The 24,542-nt window shown below is 40.8% G+C and overlaps 1 protein-coding gene across 3 annotated transcripts in view; it reads left to right on the top strand.

The window, feature by feature from the left end:
* The window catches only part of syngap1b (synaptic Ras GTPase activating protein 1b), a 46,063-nt gene that overhangs the window by 5,526 nt on the left and 15,995 nt on the right, over positions 1–24,542 (top strand). The window contains exons 3-16 of one of the 3 annotated variants that reach the window (XM_039805610.1): positions 5,542–5,695; positions 6,061–6,159; positions 8,850–9,089; positions 10,712–11,047; positions 11,180–11,324; positions 12,717–12,861; positions 13,018–13,254; positions 14,026–14,227; positions 14,868–15,070; positions 15,375–15,576; positions 15,953–16,546; positions 17,178–17,615; positions 18,431–18,604; positions 18,994–19,205. In XM_039805610.1, coding sequence (XP_039661544.1) covers positions 5,542–5,695; positions 6,061–6,159; positions 8,850–9,089; positions 10,712–11,047; positions 11,180–11,324; positions 12,717–12,861; positions 13,018–13,254; positions 14,026–14,227; positions 14,868–15,070; positions 15,375–15,576; positions 15,953–16,546; positions 17,178–17,615; positions 18,431–18,604; positions 18,994–19,205 — 3,381 coding nt within the window. Of the gene's footprint in view, positions 1–5,541; positions 5,696–6,060; positions 6,160–8,849; positions 9,090–10,711; positions 11,048–11,179; positions 11,325–12,716; positions 12,862–13,017; positions 13,255–14,025; positions 14,228–14,831; positions 15,071–15,374; positions 15,577–15,952; positions 16,547–17,177; positions 17,616–18,430; positions 18,605–18,993; positions 19,206–24,542 lie in introns of all 3 variants that reach the window. The other 2 variants (XM_039805612.1, XM_039805611.1) reach the window with 2 other exon arrangements.

Genomic DNA, 24,542 nt, shown 5'->3' with positions numbered 1-24,542 from the left:
AATATTAAGCGTCTCTATGATTGAAACAGGAAGTGGGGATGGGGCATAACACAGTTAGTGGTCATTCAAAAGTGTAAACCAATTCAGTTAGGGAAAAAACTCGGATTTTATTAGAAAATTGGTGTAGAGGGGGAGCCTGCTCAGACATTTGTAATGGTATTATTGTGTTAAGACCATGGATAAGAGCGTCTTGTTAGGACTACAAGTGTGTTTATTGGTACATGAAAAGGTGCCTCTTTTCCTTTTCTATTACATTTTTGCCTTAAAACGCAACAATATACTATCCATCTCTATCTAGACCTCTTTTTATCTTTTTCTCTCAACCTCTTTTTATCTCTGTGTCCATCCATCGCTGTTATAAATTGTTTATTTTACACTCTCAGTGTCACTTACAATTAAAACACTCGGCACCATAGCTGTTTCTCTGCCGGGGCGATGAAAAAACATCCCCTCTCTCTCCATGGCAACCAGCAGACAGCCATATGGTCGCTGTACAGACCATAATGAGTCAGTGGGAGATTTGCTTAATTATACCTCCTCTGTATCATGTACATAGTTGTAGCAGCACTGGCATTCGTCAGGCACAGCAGCACAAGAGTTACACAGCGAATGTTTGAGGGAAAAACTTCCTCAGAGTGCCGAATTTTGGATTGGCAGAAGTTTTTTGGCAGAAATGTTTTTATTTTGCAGGAGAAAAAGATGATATATGACAGAATATACTAAATATAATTTGAAGTTTTCAGTTTTCAAGTAATGTTATCTAGCTGTCATACAATTGGGATTAAGTGTGACATTTCAAATTTTTTAATTTCCTCCTTATCTTTTCTTAATCTACAGCTCCACCTTGATGAATGGTATGGATGTTATGATATGTTAGAAATATGCCCAATTGGGAAACAGTACTTCATTAGAAAAGGAGGTGTCCACAATATTTTGTCTATGGCTGCAACTAATGATTATTTTCTTAATTAATCAATTATTCTTTTGGTCGTTTTGTCACAAAATACTAAAATATCCCAATTTCCACAATCCAAATTCCCTAACGCTCAACATGATGTTGCACACAACTTGTTTTCGTCCAACCAACAGTCCAAACCCCAAAGAGATTCACTGTTACAGTCACATAAGATGAAGATGAGCAGCCACTCATCACAATTGGGAAGCTGGAACAAGATTATAGATTGATAGATCAATAGCTTGTCAAAATAATTGCTAATTAATTGTCTGTTAATTGACAAATGAATTATTTCACTAATAGTTCTAAGCTTAAATTGTGTCCATTCAGTTTATCTGTAAGCTCCCACTGGACACCTGCAACCAAGACAAACTCAAACTTCAAATGTGAACAAGGTCATCTTGATAATCTGAACACAGGGCAACAGTGCACTCAGGAGAGCGCTAAAACATTTCCTGAGCCAGGTGTCTGCCAAGGTGCGTTTCCACATGATTTATTCATTTGGGAAGGTTGTACAGATGTCTATTATCCACCGCTGGTCTGAGGAGACACGGAACGGACAAAAAAGTCAAGTCGAGCTTGTTTGCCATTTTCACAGCTTCTGGTTTACTCTGGGTGTTTTCTGCCAGGCATGTCGGCGAACATCTGCAGCTTTGATCATTATTATTCATTTTTTTATCTTTTTCTATTTATACAGAGAGAGTTTGCTGAGAACACTTTTCAGCATTGACTGAAATTCATGAAGCAATAAACATGCCTCTGAGCTCCCAAACAGGCTCTAAAACAAGGATATATATTTTTTCAATAATTACTTTTAACTGATTCTTCCTGCAAATGCCCAATGGGTCTCAGATTTTCTTTCCCTTGCAGTACTGTAGGTCACCCTGTCGTATAACTTATACATAACTGTTCTGTATATCGTAGCCTGTTTTTTTTTAGCAGAGCTTCAGTGTCCTGTGATGACCTAAATGCAAATTAGAGCATTTTCTGTCCTAAGTATAATGTTCTGTTTATTTTTATTATCAAGTATACTGTTGAGTACTCTTTTTTATTTATTTTTATTGTTAGATTAATTGTTTATTGCCTATAAAATATCACAAAATTGTAAAATGCCTGTTATAATTTTCCACAGCCAGTGGTGACGTCTTCAAGTATGTTTTTTTTTTTTTTTTTTTCAAAACCTAAAGATGTTCAATTTGCAATCATGCTCCCAACTTGTGAAATATGTCAGCTTGGTCAGTGGCCCTCAGCGTCTGATGCCAACGCCCAAGACACCCTTATACATCCATGGCTTTAGCGTTTGTATAAGACGCACCAGGCTTTTAACTGCTGGACCGCGGCACTGTGATATAACAGTATAAAGAGCAACAGAGTCTGCTTAGGGAGGATAATAATAATTAAAGCTGCAAACAGCGTTGGACGGGCCCTCGCGCCTCTGGGAGGCCTTACTGGCGGACGCCGCTCCTTGCGTCTGTGCATTTGCGCGGCACTCAGACACTGCAAATCGTCACCAATGAAAAGGGAACTCCCTACTGAGTTCAGTGATACCTCACACAAGACTGCCTTAAATGGTTCAAATGTTATGAAATGGGGCGTGGCCTGAGAAAGGGGCATGGTTAAAGTATAGGGGGCGGCTCAGTATCACATGTAGACCACACCTAAGTTTCATGTAAATCGGATGATGTTTGTCATATAAGGCGCATTTCCTGTTGCCAGAGGGGGACGCTATGACCAAAAGTCAGTCTTGGCCTATAAATGTCCTCAGGCCTGGACCCTCAATCGTAAGAAATTTCGGCCAAATTGGACAATATACACTAAAGTTACAACAACTTCTTCGTTCATCGATCAATGCTCAAAATGGCTGCCACGCCACGCCCACATCGTTGGACGAAAAGTTTTGCTTTTAATAACTTTTCATTGTTAAGGTCTTTAGATGACACAGACCGAATGTGAAGGCGATCTGATGAAATCTCTAGGAGGAGTTTGTTTAAGTATAGCACCTTGACTTTTAGGTCTACTTCCTGTTGCCACTAGGGGGCGCTATGACTTTGAGTAAATATCGGCCTTTATTTGTCCTCAGGGTTGGACTCTTATGAATCCTGAAAAGTTTCATGTACACTCGAGTTACACCCACTTCCTGTTTCGATGGCGAAACGCACAAAATGGCCACCCCGCCACGGCCATACCCTGTGACGAAATGTTTTTCTTTTAATACATTTTCATCTCTAAAGTCTTAAGATGGCACAGACCAAATTTGAAGTTGATCGGATGAAATCTCCAGGAGGAGTTTGTTAAAGTACGATGCGTGGAAATGGCCAAAATCGCACACATTTTTTGAGAGGGGAGTGGGAACGGTGCAGGAAGAGGTCTCGCTCTACTTGAAATTCTGAAATTTTTTGCTTTCTACCTAATCGATTAATAATTTAGTCTATGAAATGTCATTCTGAAAAGCCCAAGGCAATGTCTTCAAATGTCTAGCTTTGTCCGACAAACCAAAAATCAAAGATATTCAATTTGAAACAGACAAAAGCAGAACCTCCTCTCACTTTAGAAGCTGGAAGCAGCAAATGTTTGACCTTTTTGCTTGATTTACTGTAATGGCTTCAAAATTGTTGCAGAATAACTTTTTGCCAATGTACTAATTGATTAATTTTCTTTCAGCTCTACTTATATAGTTTGTTAGTTCAGGTAAATTTCTTTGCATAGTGTTGGCTCTCAGAAAAAAAACATGTTCTCAATATCTCTAAATGTTAAGTGTAGAATTGTATCTGCTAATTGAATCCTTGTTTCCAGTCTATCATCACTGGTGCTTAGGTTGTTTTCTCAGATGTGAGCTTTATCAGTCATGACATGTTAAAAACAATTTGCAAGGTGTGTGTGTGTGTGTGTGTGTGCGTGTGTGTGTGTGTCTTTTTTTTCACTTCCTGCGCTTCAGCTCCCCACTGAGACCTTGCATAGACCTTCTTTTACCTCCAGCACTCTCGCTCTCTTCTCTGCCCCCTCTTTCCACACTCCTTCCCTTTCTTTCCTCAAATCCATGCTCTCACGTTCCTCCTCTCCAAAGGATCCACTGTTAACTTAATCAAAGTGATTTCCTCTGAGAGGTCTCTTCTCTCTCGATCCCCTCACCCCTTCCTCTCCCAGCCTTTCCTTCTCTCACATCCCATCGTGACCTCCCCCACTCTTTCTCTCTTCTCTTCTGTATTCCCCTCAATCTGACTCATTCCTTTGGGTCTATTTTTATCTCTCTCTCTCTCTCCCTCTCTCTCCCTCCTCGGTCCCCTACATGTATTCAGTGCTCTGTTTATGAACGTTATGATTGAACATAGACAAAAGCCGTGCGAGCGCACAGGAGAAGCTGAGAGTCGGACGCAGCACGGAGGACATACAGTATCTTTTCTTTCTTTTCTTTTTCCTGATTTCCATCCTCCCTTTTCTTCTTTGAGGGGCTTCGTCACACCTGACCATCCCTCCTCGCTCTCTGGTTAGACTCACTGCATGTCATCATGCGTCTGTCATACAGTATAGTGACTGTCTGCTTTTCATGCCTCTGTGCATGCATGTGTGTGTGTGTGTGTGTGTGTGTGTGTGTGTGTGTGTGTGTGTGTGTGTGTGTGTGTGTGTGTGGGAGTAAGTGTGTAGGTGAGCATGATGGATGGGTTTTAAACCTTTTTCACTTCTATGTGTCTCAGGATTAATCATATTATTAAGAATCGTCTTTAAAATGTTTTTTTTTCTGCAGGGGAAAGACTGGAAGTATATGTAAAGACAGCTACGTAAATACTGCTTTTTGCCCCGCAGTCATCTTTAATTTTTGACAAAAACTGACAAAAAGATAAAACTGTGTATACTGTATAATTGCTGACATGATACGAGCAATTATGTACATATCAAACAAGGTTATAATGAGCATTTCAGAATTTTCACTTGGATTCTCCTAAAAATTCAACTACTGAATCTTGTGCTATTAGAAGCTTGATCAGTCTGTCCACTTCACAGCTGCCTGTTAAATTATTAACAATGAATAGTTTCAAAATGTTCATTATTTTTCATGTCCTGAAGTGTAGCGTCTACTCTTTCTCTCCCTTTGGCTCTTGGCAATACAAGGTTAATACTGTACTGCAGCTTTGACTAATAACTTAAAATGTTGGAAAGTCAGAAATACTGTAAAGTCAGTGTAGGCAACATCTTAGCAGAACCTGGAATCCAATTGTGGCATTTTTCCTGCCTCCAGCCACTGTAAGAGTAGTCAAAGCTTTTCCTATGTTGTCTATTTTGCCGATATTCAACTTCACAGACAGACACATCTCGTGTTACCAGCTGAGTGTCTTCTTCTTGGCACTAGATATTCATAGATAGATACTGGGGAGGTGTTAAAAGCCTCTTTATTACCATATTTCAACATATTGTATAGCAGTTAAGGCTGGTTGTTAGTGCGCTGAGGTTTAGAATTAACATATTTTCATACATTGACAAATAGAAACTTGCTGTAGTTTTGTGTACACAGAACTAAATAAAGTGTAACGCAACCTCCAATGAAAGAGCCTCCCCTCTCCACATCTAAGCACAACTATCACTCCTCCCAGGACCCGTTTGATGCAGAGCTTCAAAGAGTCCCACTCCCATGAGTCCTTGCTGTCTCCCAGCAGCGCTGCCGAGGCGCTGGACCTCACTCTGGACGAGGACGCCGTCATCAAACCTGTCCACTCGAGCATTCTGGGACAAGAGTACTGCTTTGAGGTGAGAACCGAGCTGCACGGTGTGGACAAACAACTGCACACTCACACACAAAGCGGAGTGTACAGAGAAGTACAATTGCACCAAAAAAAATGTTGTTCCGTCCTGACAAGTGCCAGTGATGTGAAAGAGACTGTGACTTGAAAGTGTTTTTACATGTGAAGAATGAAAGAAACAAGGACACTGAAATGAGCCCTAGTCCCTAATAATTCGCTGCAGGAGTCTGTCAGCTTTTCCATCATATTTCCATTAGTGGAACATGACAGAGGTTGAGAGTGAATACAAGACATTGTTTTGGCGCCTTAGTTGCAGTCTCCATAGTAACTAATGGCTGTGGTTGTTGAATTTACCATTGGCTATAACCTCAGGTGACTACGGCATCGGGAACCAAGTGCTTTGCGTGTCGCTCAGCTGCAGAGAGAGACAAATGGATCGAGAACCTGCAGAGAGCTGTCAAGCCCAACAAGGTGAGGGGAGAGAAAGGGATGCGGTAGAGGAAGAAAAAAAGGATGATCCCTCTGTCTGTGTGTCTCTCTCTCTCCTCCCGTCTCCCGTTGTTGTCTGTTTTCAATAAGAGCGCACCGCTTCATTTCTCTGTGTGAACTCCATCCTCGTGTCTGTGTGTGTCTGTGTTGAACAATTTAGCCGCTTCTCCACGCAAATATTAAAGCTGCACAAGGTAGTGTTGCTGGGTGGAGGATCCAAATTGCTGTTTTTGAAAAGCGTTGATAGCCACAAATCAGGTAATGTGATGTCAGTCAATTGCACACCGCAGGCTCATGTTTACCAACCCAGCGTGTCTGTGATACTTGATACTAAAGGATACTGAAGGGACAAGAGGCAACAGATTGGATACTGGTGAGTTCAGGTCCCTTCTCACTGTGGGCCTCATGCAAGAAACGATTGAAAAAGACTGAAACGAATGGTTCTTAAAGAGCCCGGTAGGAATAAAATAAGAGCTTTATGGCATTCACCAATTTTCTCGACAATTTTCTTTTTGGCACAAAGGAAATTCACAAGAGGTCCAGACCTGCATAGATGCCTGCATAGATGCCTTTCCTCATTTATTTGGCCTTTGCTGTTAATACACGAATGAGTTTGGAGTTTAAATATGGTACCGGAATTAAATCAAATACATATATATATATATATATATATATATATATATATATATATATGACAAACTTATTTTAAAGTTGAGGGTTTTAAGATTGTATGATTTTTATTGGCATACTTCAACTTGCATATAGTTCAGCCACCGCAGGGTTGTTTTGCAGGTTATGTTGCACCTGCCAGTGAAACATCACCTACTGTAGGCTATAATATTATCCCGTATAACATCTCTCTATGACTGTCATGTCCCCTTGACCGCTTCTCATTTTAGACTAACATGCACCTGCTTGTGGAAAGGAGGCACTCATCCGGATGAAACGCTTTGTCCAGTTATGGGAGTTTGGCAAATCCGACTTGGATCACTCAGATGAACAAACCTCACAGAAAAAAAAGAGTGGTTTAGGATGAGAATAGGAAAATATTCTTGCATGAGGCCCAATGTCAGTGTGTTCATATCGGACACCAGATTACAGTTAATACGTGCAGACGGTATGCAGCTCTACTGTAAGATTCAAGCAGATATAATTGTGTATTTTCATATAAAAAATATTTCCTAGTGCAGCTTTAAGGTACTGTGGTTGTATTTCCATCCTCACAACTTAAAAAAAAAACACATCAAACAACAAATCTCAGCCCTTTATATTGGCTCAAAAACCAATATCCAAATTTTTACCCAGATTACATAGTTCTGTAAAAGTGTCCCATATCTCGCCTCGCTGTTATAAAAAAAAAAAAAAAAAGTGAACAGGCATGCAAGAGATGCCGCTTTGATGGCAACCAGGGACTAAGTTATTAAGCCAGACTGAGATGAAACATCGCCCGAGCTGAATGCCTCGTCCAGATGCTTGGGCCGCGGGGGTCCTGGCTGAGTCATGGAGCTCCAAGGACTCCACACGGGGGCTCTTTCCAAAATCGTCCCCCTCCTACCCCTAAACAACATGCACCGTGCATCTCAGACCAGATGCACCGACAGAGATAAGACTTACTGCAGAGACACAGATTATCATTATGCTTCTTAACTTTCTTTAATTCCCTCTTTGAGCTTCGATCGTTTGTTTTTTCAAAAGGAGAGCATCCACTTCAACCCTGCCTTCATGTTTTACTATTTTTTTGGAAGTAAAATCGAGATCTTACTGAAACTAGGGAAGCTGTAACATGATATGAAGGCGCAGGACTCGGGCCCATGCTGGTGCTGCTGCACTGTATGTGCACTAGCAAACTGAGCCACCAGATGCCCAGCACATTCAAACTATGACATTTGGAATTAATTATGCCTTGTGTTTGGCGCTGGTTATCAAAGAGCATACAAATGGAGAACTCAAGAACTGTGGATCTAGCTGATGCTCACATATTGAGTTGTCTAAATTAGGACTTAAATAGCCTGAAGCAAACAGGGGGCTAACAACAATGGCATTTGAGCCCAATTGAAATGACTCACCCCCCCCCCCACCCCCCCCCCCCGTTCGCTGAAACATCACTCTGCAATCAACACTGCACTCTCTCCTCCCATGGGGGATGTCAAATATAGCTTGGGCTTTGTGATCATGATTAGGAAGTGTAGCTGTCTCCAGAAACATTACCACCATTGTTTGTCCCGCGTCTTTGCAGCACATGTGCATTGTGTCATTTGTGTCTTTCTACGTTTAAGTGAATTACTTTTTTCAGCCAGTGAAACCACTCACCTACTCTTATCCTCCACGTTGTCGGTTATCTTTCTTCTCTGTCTGTTTCTCTGTCATGCTGTTGTCTGTCTCTGCATTAAAGTCCAGAATTGAGAGCCAATGATCAAGTATAGCCTCAGATCCACAGTAGCTCAACCGCCATGTCACCAGCTATTTCTTTCCTGTCATTTACTCCCGCAGGCGGACCTGCTGTCGCCCTTTATTCACACATGCTGTCTCTATTTCCATATCTCTGAACTTTTTTTCTTTGCTGTTTGTCATTTCTCCCCCTCCCCCTGCATTGTATCATCTTCTCTTGGAAAGCATCTTTAATGACAGTGTATGCACTTGACCTTATTTGACCTGACTTCATCTCCACGCAGGACAACAGCCGGAGGGTGGACAATGTGCTCAAACTGTGGATCATCGAGGCCCGCGAGCTTCCAGCCAAGAAACGCTACTACTGCGAACTTTGTCTGGACGACATGCTGTACGCACGCACCACCAGCAAGCCCCGCACCGACACCGTTTTCTGGGGCGAGCACTTTGAATTCAACAACCTGCCAGCCGTCCGCAACCTACGCCTTCATCTATACAAAGAGACAGACAAGAAGAGACGCAAGGTGACAGAGAGATCTGTAGGGTAACATGGAGGTCTGACAGTGGCTAGTTTGACAGAATCACTGTAGTAATGTTTGGTTTATTTGAGCATTTTGTTGCCTTTTTTTTTTAAAGATAATTTTTTGGGCTTTCTGCCTTTATTTGATAGGACAGCTAGGTGAGAAAGAGAGAGGGGGGAAGACATGCAGGAAATCATTACAGGTCAGATTCAAACCCAGGACCTCTGTGTCGAGGCATTAACCTCTCAGTATATGTGCGCCTGCTCTACCAACTGAGCCAACCCGGCAACAATATGCTATGATTTTATAGTTTAAAATGACTCAATCGCTCAAATGTACCTAAAATTCTAAAGTAGCTATAATTTAATACAATTTATCGGATAACTATGACAGTGTAAGAGGGGTCACTTGTAATGATGACCCTACAGAGAATGATCACCCAAACCTGGAGCTCCCCTCAGCTTTGTAGTTTCAGGTCAAACTGCAACTTTACTGTTTTGGTTCAGTCTCTCCGCTCACCTAGGGTCATGTTTAGCCACAGCAGGAAGCTATTTTCAGCGAAAAAGCTCTAAAAACCAACTTTACAGTACCTTCCCAGCACCAAACAGCAGACAAACACAATTAGAGACTACTTGGTGGAGCATTTAGCAGCTAAAGAGCCAGATATTTCCCTCAGGAGATGGTAAGGACCACAAAGAGAACTTAAAGAGAGTGAATATTGGACTCACATTACTAATAAGAACCATTTTTTTAACAAGTTCGCCATTTATAAATTATAAGGTGCTGATATTCCTGAAAGTTCATTTTAAAGTTAGAAGTCAGTAGAAAGTCTTTCTCAGCCCTGGCACAGCCCCCTTCTCCTCCAACATTTGTATAACAGAAATGAACAATTTGTCTCATTAGAGCATCACTTCAACAAAAACAAGGAGATGAGAAAATAACATACTGTGAGGATGTAACATTATGCAAACTAGCTGCATTGTCATTCAGTGGTTTAATAATAAAATAGCCAATAGCAAAATGGGGTCTTGTCTGTGATAACATTGCTTTTGTCTTTGTCATTTGCTTTAATGGCTTCATAACAAAACACTTATGAATATGCAAAATCCATAGTTTGGGTTGCAGGGAAACTGCAGTGATTCTGTTCAAAAGCAGAGTGCCTGCTCACAAGAACGAAAATCCAGAAACAATCATAATTGATGACGTAATCACTGAGTCATTGCCATGGATCAACAAACCTATCAGCTCCCTGTGGATACACAGTGTTAAGGCCATTTTGTGTTATTTGACATATTTTTTGCCCCTTTACGTTTTGTCACTTTTGGAAATATATTTTTTAAGCAAAAGAATAAATAGTGAGTCACAAATTCGATAATTTCCTTTCTCAATTTAGTACAAGAGCAGCACCCTCATAGCAAAACAACTAATTTCTAGCTTCAAACAACACTGCAGAGATCCAGTGTTAGTTTTACTATTCAATACTTATTTAGTGAAAAAGCTTTAAATGAACTTTTTTTTTGACATTTTAGACTTTTTATAAAATGCTCACAGTGGAGCTTCATAGGAGGCAAACCTTTCTTTGACATATGCTTATCTCGATTAATATCTTTTTTTTTCTCTCTAAGGAAAAAAGCACATACTTAGGACTTGTAAGCATCCCCATCTCAAGCATCACTGGACGTCAATTTGTGGAGCAGTGGTACCCGGTCATCCAGCCCAGCGTCCTCACCAAGGGAGCTGGTGGCGGAGGGGGGAAGATCATCAACGCATCCCTACGCCTCAAATCCCGCTTCCAGACCATGAACATCCTGCCCATGGAGCTGTACAAGGAGTTTGCAGAGTACGTCACCAATAACTACCGCACCCTGTGTGCTGTGCTGGAGCCTGTGCTGAGTGTCAAGAGCAAAGAGGAAGTGGCCTGTGCATTGGTGCATATACTGCAGAGCACAGGGAAAGCTAAGGTAGGGACACCTCTATGTGACTAATCAGGATGTGAAAATTTGCCAAAACAAAGCTTTTTCAGTCCTTTTTTATTTCTGCAGTAAACATTATGTATAAGAAAGAACAATAATTAAGTTCCTTCTTTTCTCTAGGACTTCCTGTCAGACATGGCGATGTGCGAGGTAGACAGATTCATAGACCGAGAACACCTTATCTTCAGAGAGAACACTCTGGCCACCAAAGCCATAGAAGAGTACCTCAAACTGATCGGACATAAGTACCTCAAGGATGCTATAGGTGAGCCAGAACAGAGGGGCATTTGACACTTGATTTTATCTTTACTGTATAAACTGAAGCAACTGTGCAACACCAAATAGAAATTGATTTAATATTCAGGAGATTAACTTTTGGAAGTGTTGGAATGGCAAAACGTTTAATTAATGGATTAAATTTAGCGTAAAATAAGATACTGTTACACACTTTCTCTCAGTCTGCCTCCATGTTTTTGCTTGATGAGAGCACTTTTAATATTTTCCACCTTTTCATATCTCTGCACATAGTTTCATGAAATATTGAAGGATGTGATTAGCCAAGTACAGCTCAAGTGCCTGACGTCTGTGCGATCAAGAAGCAGCTCTTCTCAAAAGTAGAGAAATACAGCTTCCCTAAAGGGAAGGACAGACAGTATAATATATTGTACTCATTAGCCTAATTTCATTAATGAAGCACATACAAAATCATAAGAAGAAGAAATACTTTTTTATTGATCCCTGAGGGGATTTTTTTCTCTCTGTTGTTATTTTTTAACATTACACACAGGCCTGACATACACACACATTCACAAACATATACACATGCATTAATGGAGAGATGTGAAGGACACCTAGGCAGTGCCCAGAAGGTGAACTAGCACCTCTCAAGCTACCAGTCCACACTCCGTACTTGGTCTGTACTTAAAGCAGCAACCGTAGGTTCCCGAGCCAAATCCCCACAAACTGAACTCTTGCCACCCTGACAATTGTATTGTATGGTCAACCACCATTACTCTTGATACATTTAAACAGGAAGTTGAAATGAGACAAGATAATGTAATTTCATGGTAAAAGTAAAAAAGAAATTCAGCTAAATTAAAAGTAGCATCTCAAACTGCTTTACATCAAATTGTATATATTAAAAAACATCTAAACAAATAAAATGTGGCAAACAAAATTTTAAAATATAATATCATATTATTGATAATATAATAGATATAATCAAATAACAAAAGGGTAGAATGATGAGAACAAACTTTAGAAACGAAATAAAATAAAGAAGACCACTTTAAAAGTACTGTAGTTTTTACATATCCAATCTGTATTTTTTCTTTCTAGAATTACTTTCTACAAAATCGATATGTTTTAGTTAAAAGTGAGTATTTTGGATCAAAGATACAGCCTACTAGAGCTGCTAGAAGGTTTGACTTCAAGTTACAGTAGTTAGCTTGTTGGCTAATTAGCCTGCCACCCAGGCTTCCCAGCTTTGTCTTGGTTTTACAGTCATGACTCTTTACCCAAACTGCAGCATGTCTTGTGGCAACACTACATTTGGTCTGTTGAATTTGCTGCTTTTAACTCTCCCATAATAGATTCCTTTTTGCATTAACAACACTGAACTGATCTTGTTGCTGTTACTAATGAAATGTATTTTTAGGTGAGTTCATAAGGGCCTTGTATGAGTCAGAGGAAAATTGCGAAGTGGACCCCATGAGAACGCCACCCTCTGTGCTCCCAGACCACCAAGCCAATCTCCGAATGTGCTGTGAACTAGCACTCTGCAAGATCGTTAACTCCCATTGGTAAGTAGCTATGCAATGCTTTGTTTTGAGTGTGTGTATTCCTATCTGCTACTATAAAGACGCATGAGACTTCAGATTCTTTCACAGGGAAATGGAGAAACTCAGAATCTCCACAGTTTGTTTCTGATCCTGACTTGTAGTATATCCCTTTCATAGTGTTTTCCCTCGAGAGCTAAAGGAAGTTTTTGCCTCCTGGAGAGTGCGCTGTGCTGAGAGAGGACGGGAAGACATTGCCGACCGTCTCATTAGTGGTTCCCTCTTCCTGCGCTTCCTGTGTCCTGCCATCATGTCCCCATCACTCTTCAACCTCACCCAGGAGTATCCCGACGAGCAGACTTCACGCACGCTCACCCTCATCGCGAAAGTAGTGCAAAACCTGGCCAACTTCTCCAAGTCAGTTTTATTTCATTACTTTACAGCTTTTACACTTTGCATCCAGTTACTCACCACTACACACCAGTACACAAGACAGTATATAACATGCTTAAACAGCAAGCATTCAGTCAAAACCTATAATCAATCAAGCATAAATACATAGAAGTAACAATCTCTTCTTGAAATACAAGAAAACAGGTCTTTATTTCTGAACTAAAAGCTTAATTTAGTGTTCCTTTGTGAAGTCAATTAAAATACATGAAATACTCAAATATTTTCACCTTTAAATATGTTCGGTTTTTCCTGCAGTGCTTAAAATGTTTATAAAATTAATATCTGGAGTCATCTTGAAAACAATAACAACATACTCATAGTTTACCTGCATTCATATTTATAATTAAAAAATAAATGTTAGACACAAGCTTGACTGAAACAATGGACACAATAGTAAATTACGGTGTCATTTGCATAAAGACATAATAATAGGCAAGATTTGGAACATTTGTACCCAACTATATTGATGAAAATGGTGAATATTAGTGGGCCGAGGACTGAACCCTGGGTTACACAGACACGTTCATTAGTTTTGCCCTTTCATTCTGTACCTATGAAAAGTATCATGTTTGTTCACGCTTTGAAAATCGACATTGCGTACAATAATTTCCATTATAACGCTATTTTGGTTAAAAATTTTCCCTAATTTTCCATCATATTGTGCTAAAAATGTCGAAATCCTCTATATCTTTTAAGTCGCTGGACTTTCTTTCTTTCTTTCTTTCCCACCTGCAGGTTCGGCAATAAAGAGGAGTACATGTGTTTTATGAATGAGTTTTTAGAGATGGAATGGGGCTCCATGCAGCAGTTCCTGTACGAGATCTCCAACGTAGACAGTGTCAGCAATGCAGGCGGCTTTGAGGGATACATCGACCTGGGCAGGGAGCTGTCCATACTCCACAGCCTTCTCTGGGAGGTCATAGCTCAGCTCAGCAAGGTAAACCCAAACATGACCCATCATCTATGCCATTATAAACTATTTTGTTTTTAGATTTGTCATCTTTTTACAAAAGGCTTTCCCTAAAGTTTTTATCAATTATTCATTGTTCTTGTTTGGTAATACTGCTGTATTTTTGATCACTTTACCATACAAGGATTAGAAACCTACATTGTACTTTCATGTAAAGGGAAATAAAAAATAGCTACACATGATAATATATTAGTCCAGTACAAAACCGCCAGTAATTACGGCTTAAATGAAATAAAATTTCTAAAGATGAGTGAAAACATTTCTGACAACAAAAGTATTTCAGAGCTGTTGCATTGAATAGCATTACATTGTGCAGGTTGTCATGTTATTGTGTCCAGCCCTTGTACGTCACTTCAGGTTTTATTACCAAGAAGCCAAACTCAGACTCCATATGTTATTTCAGGATCGAAAATTTGGTCTCAAAAGCGTCTCAGACTTCCTTGATAAATGAGGCTGTAAGTCCTTAATCAGCCTTGAGCCATCATTAACTTAGGTGGAGGTGGACATATGACATTTTAATTCAACCCTGAAACTAGATAACTCAAAAATAAACTATTTTTTAAATCCGCAGCAAAACTCAGCAAAACTGGTTTTCTTTGAACCACAGGATGCTATCATCAAACTGGGTCCTTTGCCTCGCCTCCTGAATGACATCAGTATGGCCTTGCGTAACCCACACCTCCAGAGGCAGCCGAGCCATCAGACAGACAGGGTGCAGGAGAGGCAGACAGAAAGGCTGCTGTCACGACCGAGCTTCAACAGGGGCATCTCATCCGAGTTCCAAAATCTCATGATGAGGGATCTTAATAGGTCGGTGACGTTAAACGCCAAATGTTATCATCAACTGTCTCTCTGCTTCAAATAACTTCATTATCAAATTATGAAACTTTGATTTCTCTGCTGTTGTTTTTATGTTCACTTATAGACAAGATGAAGGAAACCAGTGAATTTTATCCTAAAAAAATGACTCAAAATGATCAATCAATTATCAAAATTGTTGCAGATTATTGTAGATCAACTAGTCGATTGATCGATTGACGAATCATTCCAGCTCTAATTACATCTTAGTCTCTATCTTCAGCTATTGTTGACCTTACTCACTGCTGTTCTCCAGCTCTATAGATATCACTCGCTTGCCTTCCCCCACCTCCACCGGAGGGGTCATGCCATCCCGCTCCCAGATGGGTTTTCAGGACCGTGACCAGCTCCATCGAGCGTCCTCCAAAGACATGTTTTACGTATCACGCCCTCCTTTGGCCCGATCCAGCCCGGCCTACTGCACAAGCAGCTCGGACATCACGGAACCAGATCCTAAGGTGAGTTTTATCTTACTGATTTGGGGAACCATCATCCCATCCACTAGGTCTATCTTTATCAACGTGAGGTTAGTATGACGTGCATGTTAGTCATACTTAATAGAATCTGCCATCGTGTGATCGAGGCTGTAGTATATCATGACATCTGCTTTTTTTCCACTGATTCACCACGCAAATCATCCTAGCGGTATTTCCTGGGAAATACTTTGAGGCATTCCGATATCCAGGCCTCGCGGTAAAAACACCCGCACCACCCTCACCCATATCATCCGTGGCCAAGTAACATACATAATATCAGGGGGCACAATAGCCTCTCATTCCCCTTATTATTAAGATGCTCAGTGTCAATAAAAGCGTATCTATGATGGACCTCCAGGATTCCCGAATGAACAGCGTGTCTAACCTGCAGTCGGTGGACATGCTCAACTCCTCCCAGGCCTCCATCGCCGGCATGGGCAGCTTCGGAGGGCTGAGCAGCGGAGGCGGTGGCGGCCTGGGGTCAGGCCTGAGCAGCCAGCTGCGGGCCGGTGGGAGGTTGTCAGCTGGCTCTGGCGGCTCCAGCATGTCCGGCGGCCTTCGGCTGAGCCAGCTGAGCCAGATGGGCACCACCACCGACTCGCTATCCCAGCAGCAGCAACAGCAGGCCGCCGCCATGCGCTACCCGCTTTCCTTCCAGAATCCCCTCTTTCATCTGGCGACCGCCGATGGGCCTCAACAGCAACAGCTCCATCACCAGCACAGCCGGGCTCAACCTCCAGCACCCCTGCTCCTGGCCCCAGAGCCTGATCCCTCTCACCCGACCTACATGCCACAGTTCGCCCATGGGGGGTTCTCTCGCAGTGAGGACCTGTCCACCCTCAGGACCAGGGACGGTCACCTGGGACAACCCAGCATCATCCACTCACACAGCTACAGTGACGACTACAGCAGGGCTGAATATGGACGCAGGCAGATGTCCACACATGTGCAGGTACATGTGTGTTCATTGTGTTCTTGTCTTGTTTCTTTTAAATTATTCTTATGGCATTACGGCTTCAACTAACGATTGTTTTCATTATTGTTTAATCAATAGATCTTTTTTCATTTAGTGCATAAAACGATTGAAACTAGACACAAATGTCCAGGGCCCAAGGTGAAGTCTTCAGGTTGTTTGATTTGTCCTACCAATGGTCCAAAAACAAAGCTGGGAAACTGGACCCAGATAATGTTTGGTATTTTTCCTTTTTAAATGAGTAAAACGATGAAGCGATTAGCAGAATTGTTTCAGATCAACTAATTAATGTACTTCAGTGTTGTTTTGGCTACATTTGACAGAAGAGTTCAAATATTTAGTCAATTAATCTATTAGTTAATCAACAACCCATATTTAACAGTAGATAGACTGATGGAAAATGATGGGGGGGACATGCAACTGAAAAGACTCATCGATCCATTACTGAAACTAAACTTCCTGGATTACACGCCCAACCATCGCAGCCTCTAACATTATTTTTGACACGGTGCTCATTCAAGTTTAAAGTAGCATCATCTGCCCAAGAAAGAACTGAAACCAAAATGTGAAAATGCTAATTATGCTGTTATTTACTATTTTTCTTCCTAAGGATAACCTCCAACAGCAACAACAAATGATGGGCCTGGCCTCCCAGACAGGAACGTCCCACTCCTCCCTGGCCACCACGCCCCCCACCACAGTCCAACCCGTTCGCCAGAGTTCTGTTGCCCCGCCTCCCGTCCAGCGCGTCAAGTCCCAGACCTCCCATCAGCTGTCCGTCAGTGCGGCTGCTGCACCTGCTGCTCTGGCTAAAACACGACCGCCGAGCGCAAATCTCCTCCAGTCACCGGAGTCCGGCTACGGCGGCAGGCAGCACGGGTCCCGGCAGCTGTCCGTCAAAGACAACACTGCCCCGGGGCTGCCCCACCAGCAGAGCTCTGTCAGGGAAAGCCAGAGTCCACAGGGAACCACCAGTCAGAGCACTCAGCAGTCACCACAGCAACAGCCTCAGCAACAGCACCTGCTCAAGCCCACCATGAGCAAACAGGTAACATCTGCACGCTCTGAATTGATAAGGCGACTGAATTTTTTTTATTTATTCTTCTCTTTAGCGCTCCAGTATTTTCTATCAGCACCTGTGCTTCTGACTACTTCCCAACAATGTGTGTAAGATGTCAGTTACTGTATTTGGGTTTTAATTGTAAACGGCACTAACATTGTCAGGAAAGACAGTTTCTTTCCGACTGCAGTCAGACTGTTGAACAGCACCACACTGTAAACTGAGACAATGTGGAACAAATGTATGGGTGTATGCATGCGTGTGTGTGTATATGTGTGTGTGTGTGTGTGTGTGTGTGTGTGTGTGTGTGTGTGTGTGTGTGTGTGTGTGTGTGTGTGTGTGTGTATGTATGTGTACATATGATATATGTATATGTATGGCTATATGTATGGGTATGTGATATGTGTATACACATCTGTATTTCTACATCTCTCATATTTTTAATTGCTAGCTATCTTATTTATATATCATACTTTTACTACACCATATTTATTTATTTACCGTATTTATAATTGCATTCTTCTAGCTGCTGATGTTTTTTTTTTTTTTATGGTGGTCCTATTCAACGTAATTTCGTTCTACACTGCACTTCCTGAAGTGTTTTTTGGAATGACAATACAAGTGATCTTGAATCTTGAATCTTGAATAAGGGCTTGGGTCCCATCAGGGTCCAGCTAAAAATGTATGCACTCTGAGGCACTCTGCATAAAAGCCTGCAGAAAAATAGCTTTATTATGAAACTGACTCTCATCCACTTAAGAACCTCATGTTCTCACATTCAGTTTGCTGGCCTTTCTCCCCAGGGCTCCCAGACTCCATCTACCCTCAATCCCCCAACCCCAGCCAATGAGCGAACGGTGGCCTGGGTCTCCAACATGCCTCATCTGTCGGCTGACATTGAAAGTTCGCGGATTGACCGTGAAGAGTTCAAACTGAAGGAGTACTCAAAGAGCATGGATGAGTCACGCATGGACAGGGTAGGTATCTAGTTTCAGAACTGCCCTCTACATAAAAAAATTTTTTTATTCATGCTTATAGGAACGTTGAGTCAAGTCTATCATTGCTGAGCAGATGGCAGTCAGATCTGGTCTCAACACAAAAGTGCAGAGGTCTCAAACAGTTTGGGAAACAACAGCCATCAGCCAAGTGTTCAAACCTTTTTCACTGTTTGGTATATTCACTGTACATCAGCCTTTTCATTTGGAATATTTGGAGTCTGTTTTTTACTTTCCAGTATGTTTTGTAAATTAATGAATGTGCATAAACATCTTTCAAATCCGCTAGCCACTGAGAAATCAAGGCATGGAAACACTAAACCTGGTTGAAACCTTACTAATTTAGCATTCTCTCCACATCTCTGCCTCAGGTACGGGAGTACGAGGAGGAGATCAACTCCCTGAAGGACCGCCTGGTGATGTCCCACAAAAAGCTGGAGGAGTACGAGCGGAGGCTCCTCACGCAGGAGCAGCAGACCAATAAGATCCTCCTACAGTACCAGAATCGACTCGACGACAGTGAGAGGAAGCTACGGCAACAGCAAGTGGAGAAAGACTCCCAAATTAAAGGAATAATTAGCAGGTAAATGGAGGCTGTTGTTGGGATGGAGGGCAAAAGACAGCTAAGACGCTATGTGTTCGGGAGGCCATTGGCGGGCCGCATTGACTTTATCTTTGTATATTGTGATGCCTTTAGTGAATAGACTATATGGGTTTTCTTCCAAAATATGTGGAAAAAGTGACATATTCTCTCAGATAATGATTGTAAGGATTAATTAAAATACATTATCATGCCTCTGAGGAGCAGAGGTCTTTGGTCTTTGGTTGACACACCACAACTTTAGCATTTTGGATTCTATTTCAAAAGAGTGAAACACTGACTTGACTGCGATTTTTGTTTTGCCTAAAATACATATATATTGCATATTGGAATAGGACTCTATTTACAGGGGTTGTTATCTTGCAAAGAATATTGGAGAGTAGGAGGTTGTTTCAATTTCATTAAGTGCAACAGCCCTGGGAGCAGGGCAGGGAGCTGTACTGTATATTGAAAGCCAAAGCTGCAGACATGTAATGAGTGACAAATTAAACGAGAGACTAATAAAAGGAAGACAGAGATCTATATCTTCTTTGATAAGTGTGCAGGGCATGTTCTCTTGGTGGTTGGTTCTTTACAGCTGATTTAAGCTGGACAAGGAGTCTTTGATTGTCCTCTTAGCTCTTGTTGTATCATAACATGGTTTACTAGTTATTCAAGAGCATCATATTTGGATGACCGTGAAGAACTCCAGCTGAGTCCTAATATTATTGAGTGCTTGTGTGAATTTGTAATGGTGCAATTCTGGAGCGCAGTCTTAAGTTTTTATTGATCGACCACAAAATTAAGTAGTTGATGGGAAAAGAGTGGAATTTTGATCGTATCTCAGTTGTGTTCAGACACTAAAAATAACAAATGTTTGCTGTGTTCTAAGGATTCCTTGAGCATTTTCAGTGTGACTGCATATTAGCAATGCAGCCCAAAAGTAGTTTTATTGTAAAGAGAGTTCAGATAAAAAGGTTCTGTAAGGAAAAGAGTCCAATATTTTATTGTTCACATCTTATAATAGCCTGTGGTCTGCAACTAAAGGGTGGATATCTGTGACAGAGAATATTGCCACTTCTAATCCACTCCAGGAAAGAAGACATGGAATGAAGACAGAGACAGTCCTGCTCGTCTTTTATGGGAAAACATCTTTAACGCCCTAACCTTGTATATAAAACCACCCTTAAACCACCCTCCCAAATCCTTGTGCTGCTGCACTTATCATCAGCCATTTTTATGAACACAGCTTTTAACTGGATCTCGGGATCATTTCAGATGATTTCACTTAGCTTAATTTCCAATTGACTCTCTCACAAGATTGCACTGTAAAAGCACAAGAGGATTGAAAATGTGATAACTTCAGCAACATGTCTGCACTTTTTCAAGCAACACATTGTTTTGGACCTCCAGGCACAGGACTATGGAAGACCACGGTTTCATATTTGCTCTTCCAATTCAAATCAAAGTCAGCAGTCACTGAAGGACTGCTGATGTATCTTTCTTCATGGGGAACGATACCTCTATCCTTTTTTTTTTCTTTTTTTTTACATTGAGGACAGAAAGTCACAAACAATGATCAAGATCCCAGCATGAAGGCATGAAGGAAATATGCTGTATAATAGAGAACTTTATCAGAGCACTTAAAGCCAAACCATTGATTATTGCCCCCCTGGAGTATGAGCTTAAAGCGAATATAGTAAATCTGCTGCACACATACTGCATAGTGCGCAGGAAACTGATATCTCCGAGGCGTACACTTGTTTCCTGTGTGACTTTTATCATCCGACCACACAAGGATGAATTAAGTAGCAGATCTGGATGCTTCCAAGTCACTTTTATTCAAAATTCACTGAGCCAGACCATATCATCGAACACATTGCAAGACTAGCATTGTCTGGATTTTAATTTGAACGCATGTATGAGCAATGCAAAGAGTGCAGAAAATGTGTGGATGCCAAGAAACATGGTCTCAGGCCATCGTACTGGATTGGTGGGACTCCAAAATCTTAGTGTAATGACAAGTGTAACCATAGCCTTCTGTTATATTTCATCTTAAATTGACTTTTATGTTAAATTCTCACATTCAAATACATTACGTTGATGCAAATGCAAGCTCAGGTTCTGCAAAAAGGAGCAAAAGTGATCCTGAATTCATGGCTCCTATGTAGGCTTGAAAACATCTCTTTATCTGCAGAACTAAAACACTTAGCGTTGTGTTTCAAGTGTCAGAGATTTTCTTTCAGAGAAGCCTTAATGTTCTGTGCATAACTATACTTTAAGCTCAGAGCAAATCAAATATCTGTCATTAGACCAGATGCACATTTTTTTTTTTGCTGTTCAGCGATCTAATTTAAACCAAAGCCAAATATTGAGTTTTAGGTCATTCTAGGTTAGATCCACGGAAAACACTAAATCCACTTTACCTGTAGCACTTGTATATTTCATTAGGGTAGTGATCTTATTAGTTGGCTACAGGCTCTCCATGTTTTTTCCCCCCCACAAATATTTTAATGCATTTTAGTAATTATAAATATAAACTATTTATCTTTCCCGAGCTGTTTGCTGTGAACTGAGCAGATGAACTGAACATATTTACGGTGAGTTTGCAGTAGGGAAAAAAAATGAATGGTCTTAACTGCACCTGTCTAAGTAATAATCTATTTTTAATTATAATCCATAGCATATTAAAGTCTGTGATGCAAGAGCCATAACAATAAGTATATATGAAATATTTATGAAATATATATATATATATATATATATATAAATGAGAGTGAGATTCTAATTATTTTAACCTTGCAATAGCTAACTTTTTAGCAGAAGCGCAATAATAAATACGTCTACATGTGCAAATGCACAGACAGCACAGATCCTGCTGAGGTGTATGCATCGTGTGTACATAAAGAAACAGTAACTTCCTGCCAAAATATTTTACCAGGTGCCATCCACAGTATCTAAACAGAAAACATAAAGACCTGGAATACTGTAAAGTGCAAAATAGCACAGATGACAGCATGACAACCAAGACGTGACTCTTTGACAACAGTGTGTTCTGCAAAGTGTGTTCTTAAGTTCTTAACTTGTGTTTGGCTTCTCTGTACGGTGTTTGTGAATTTATCTGCATTTAAAATGAAAGACTGCAATGGATATTATTTATTAATTAAAGCGAAAAAGACTTTCTTCTATCTGTATGATTTTGCTGTATATGCTTGGTATGCCTTTTGACCTGCAGTCCGTCATTGGTGGTGTCCAGTGACATGGTGATCAGAATAGTTGTTTAAGAAAGTTAGACAGTACTGTCATTAAACTTATGCAGTTACAGTATGATTTAAATAGTATTAATAAAAGGGGAACCATATTATTTTTCTTTTTCCCTCTCCAGAGATAATTAAAATATTCTGGTGTCAGTATATCCGCCTCTCTTTTGTAGCAAGAATATATTGATAGGCTGTATAGATTGTACTACGGCAAAAACCTGTTTAAATCTTGCAAATGAATTCATAGTGGTGAAGAGTTTTGGCTTGATGTGTGTGTGTGTGTGTGTGTGTGTGTGTGTGTGTGTGTGTGTGTGTGTGTGTGTGTGTGTGTGTGTGTGTGTGTGTGTGTGTGTGTGTGTGTGTGTGTGTGTGTGTGAGTGTGCGTGTGAGATCAATATTGGTCCGATTGACATGGCTTGTAGCAACAGCCAAGGGTTTTCGAGTCACTTTTATACAGACCTGTGTCAAAATAGTTGCAAATAATTCTTAGTTTGTTTTAAGCAGATGGGTGGGGGTCTGCTGCATGAACACCAATCAGATGTTAAAAGGTAAGTTTTCAGTCAAAGAAACGTACTTCATGTTGCACTTGTTGGCAAAGAAAAAGAAAGTATTTGCAGCTGCTGTTTGATCCAGGTCTGGTTTGTCTTTCCGTTACATCAACTTTACATCCTACTTGACACCTTTGTCTCTTGCCTTTTTTCTCTGTAGCAAAATATTCAGACATTGTGACCTCATGTTGGTAGATACACACATTGTTTTGACTACATGTACGACTTGACCTCAAAAGCACACTACTTGAAGTACAACTGGATATAAAAAGCTCAACTCTTTTTTTTTTGTAACATATCACCCACATGAATCATTGTCTGCCTCTAGAAGTCATGTCGAAATCTTAATGCTGTATACCCATGTTACATTCCATTGTTTTTTGGGACAGTGCTTATATTTCTGTGTGTGCTTACAGTATGATTGATTCTTTTCTTTTCCTATTCACTTCTTTTGTAAAATATCTCAACACTGTACATTATTTATGGAATAAAACATCCAAACACTTATGTTTGAAACTTCATCTGTGGATTTCCCTTCTTTATTGTCAAACATGTGCCTCTCTGTGTTCTGAATAAAACGATTATGAATGTGCATTAAGTCACACAATGGGATTGGATTGGTGGTATATTTATTCTGCATGGAAACATGGTGGCAGTTAAATGTTGCTGTCAACTCTTTGATTGGCTTGGTGGCTTAATGAACACACAAGTGACAATCTTCCTGGTCATTATACCCAGACAAATTGACATAAAGTCACTCCTTCGTTCACTATTATAAAGGAATAATATTCCAGTAATCTTATTTCACGTCAACAACAAATTGCAAGAATATTTGTTCTGCTGCTGCAAAAGCTTGTAAAACAGATGGAGGGTCATGAAGGCAACCCAATGAAATTGTGTGAAGAGGGTTTCTTGTATTCACACTAACTTCTATTTGGCATTTATCACCACCATAACAATATTGTCAGTTTAGCCAGTTGGCTGTGTAACTGCAAGATAACCCTGCGTGAGAATTATCCTCGAATGACCTTAGTTGGAGTAAATCCATGGCGCTTGGATATTCATGAGAGCTGGGAATCCTGCATTTTCGATGGCTCATGAAATCTCCAGCAGTAAGCGGAGCCTTTGAAACGATAAGTCAAAGGATTTTCCACCAATGCCTTGGTCAGTCCATGTTACATAAGATGGGCAATTCCCTGGGGATGATCAGGATCTGTTACTTGGTTCACTTCACATAACAGAGCGGAATTGTCCACAGTTGGCCGTAATTGCGCTTTGAAAACACCTTGAATTGAGCAAAAAATGCTTTGATGAATCCCATGGGGCCGAGAAGAAAAAGAAAAGCTCCACCAGTGAAAATTGGCAGTGCCTCAGAAAGCATGGCTTGGGTTACTGCTGCTCAACGTTTGCATGGGCTTAAAAGATTGAGCTGCCTATCAGATATGGGATACAGGTAACCAGCATCTTATCACTGTGGTGTTGTTGAGACAGATGTTGGAGATGCACTTGCTCAACCTCTTGTTAAGTATCAT

The sequence above is a fragment of the Perca fluviatilis genome, chromosome 7, assembly GCF_010015445.1.
Source record: "Perca fluviatilis chromosome 7, GENO_Pfluv_1.0, whole genome shotgun sequence".
Taxonomy (NCBI): domain Eukaryota; kingdom Metazoa; phylum Chordata; class Actinopteri; order Perciformes; family Percidae; genus Perca; species Perca fluviatilis.
Note: the sequence above shows the minus strand (reverse complement) of the source record. Positions and strands in the feature narration are given on the sequence as shown.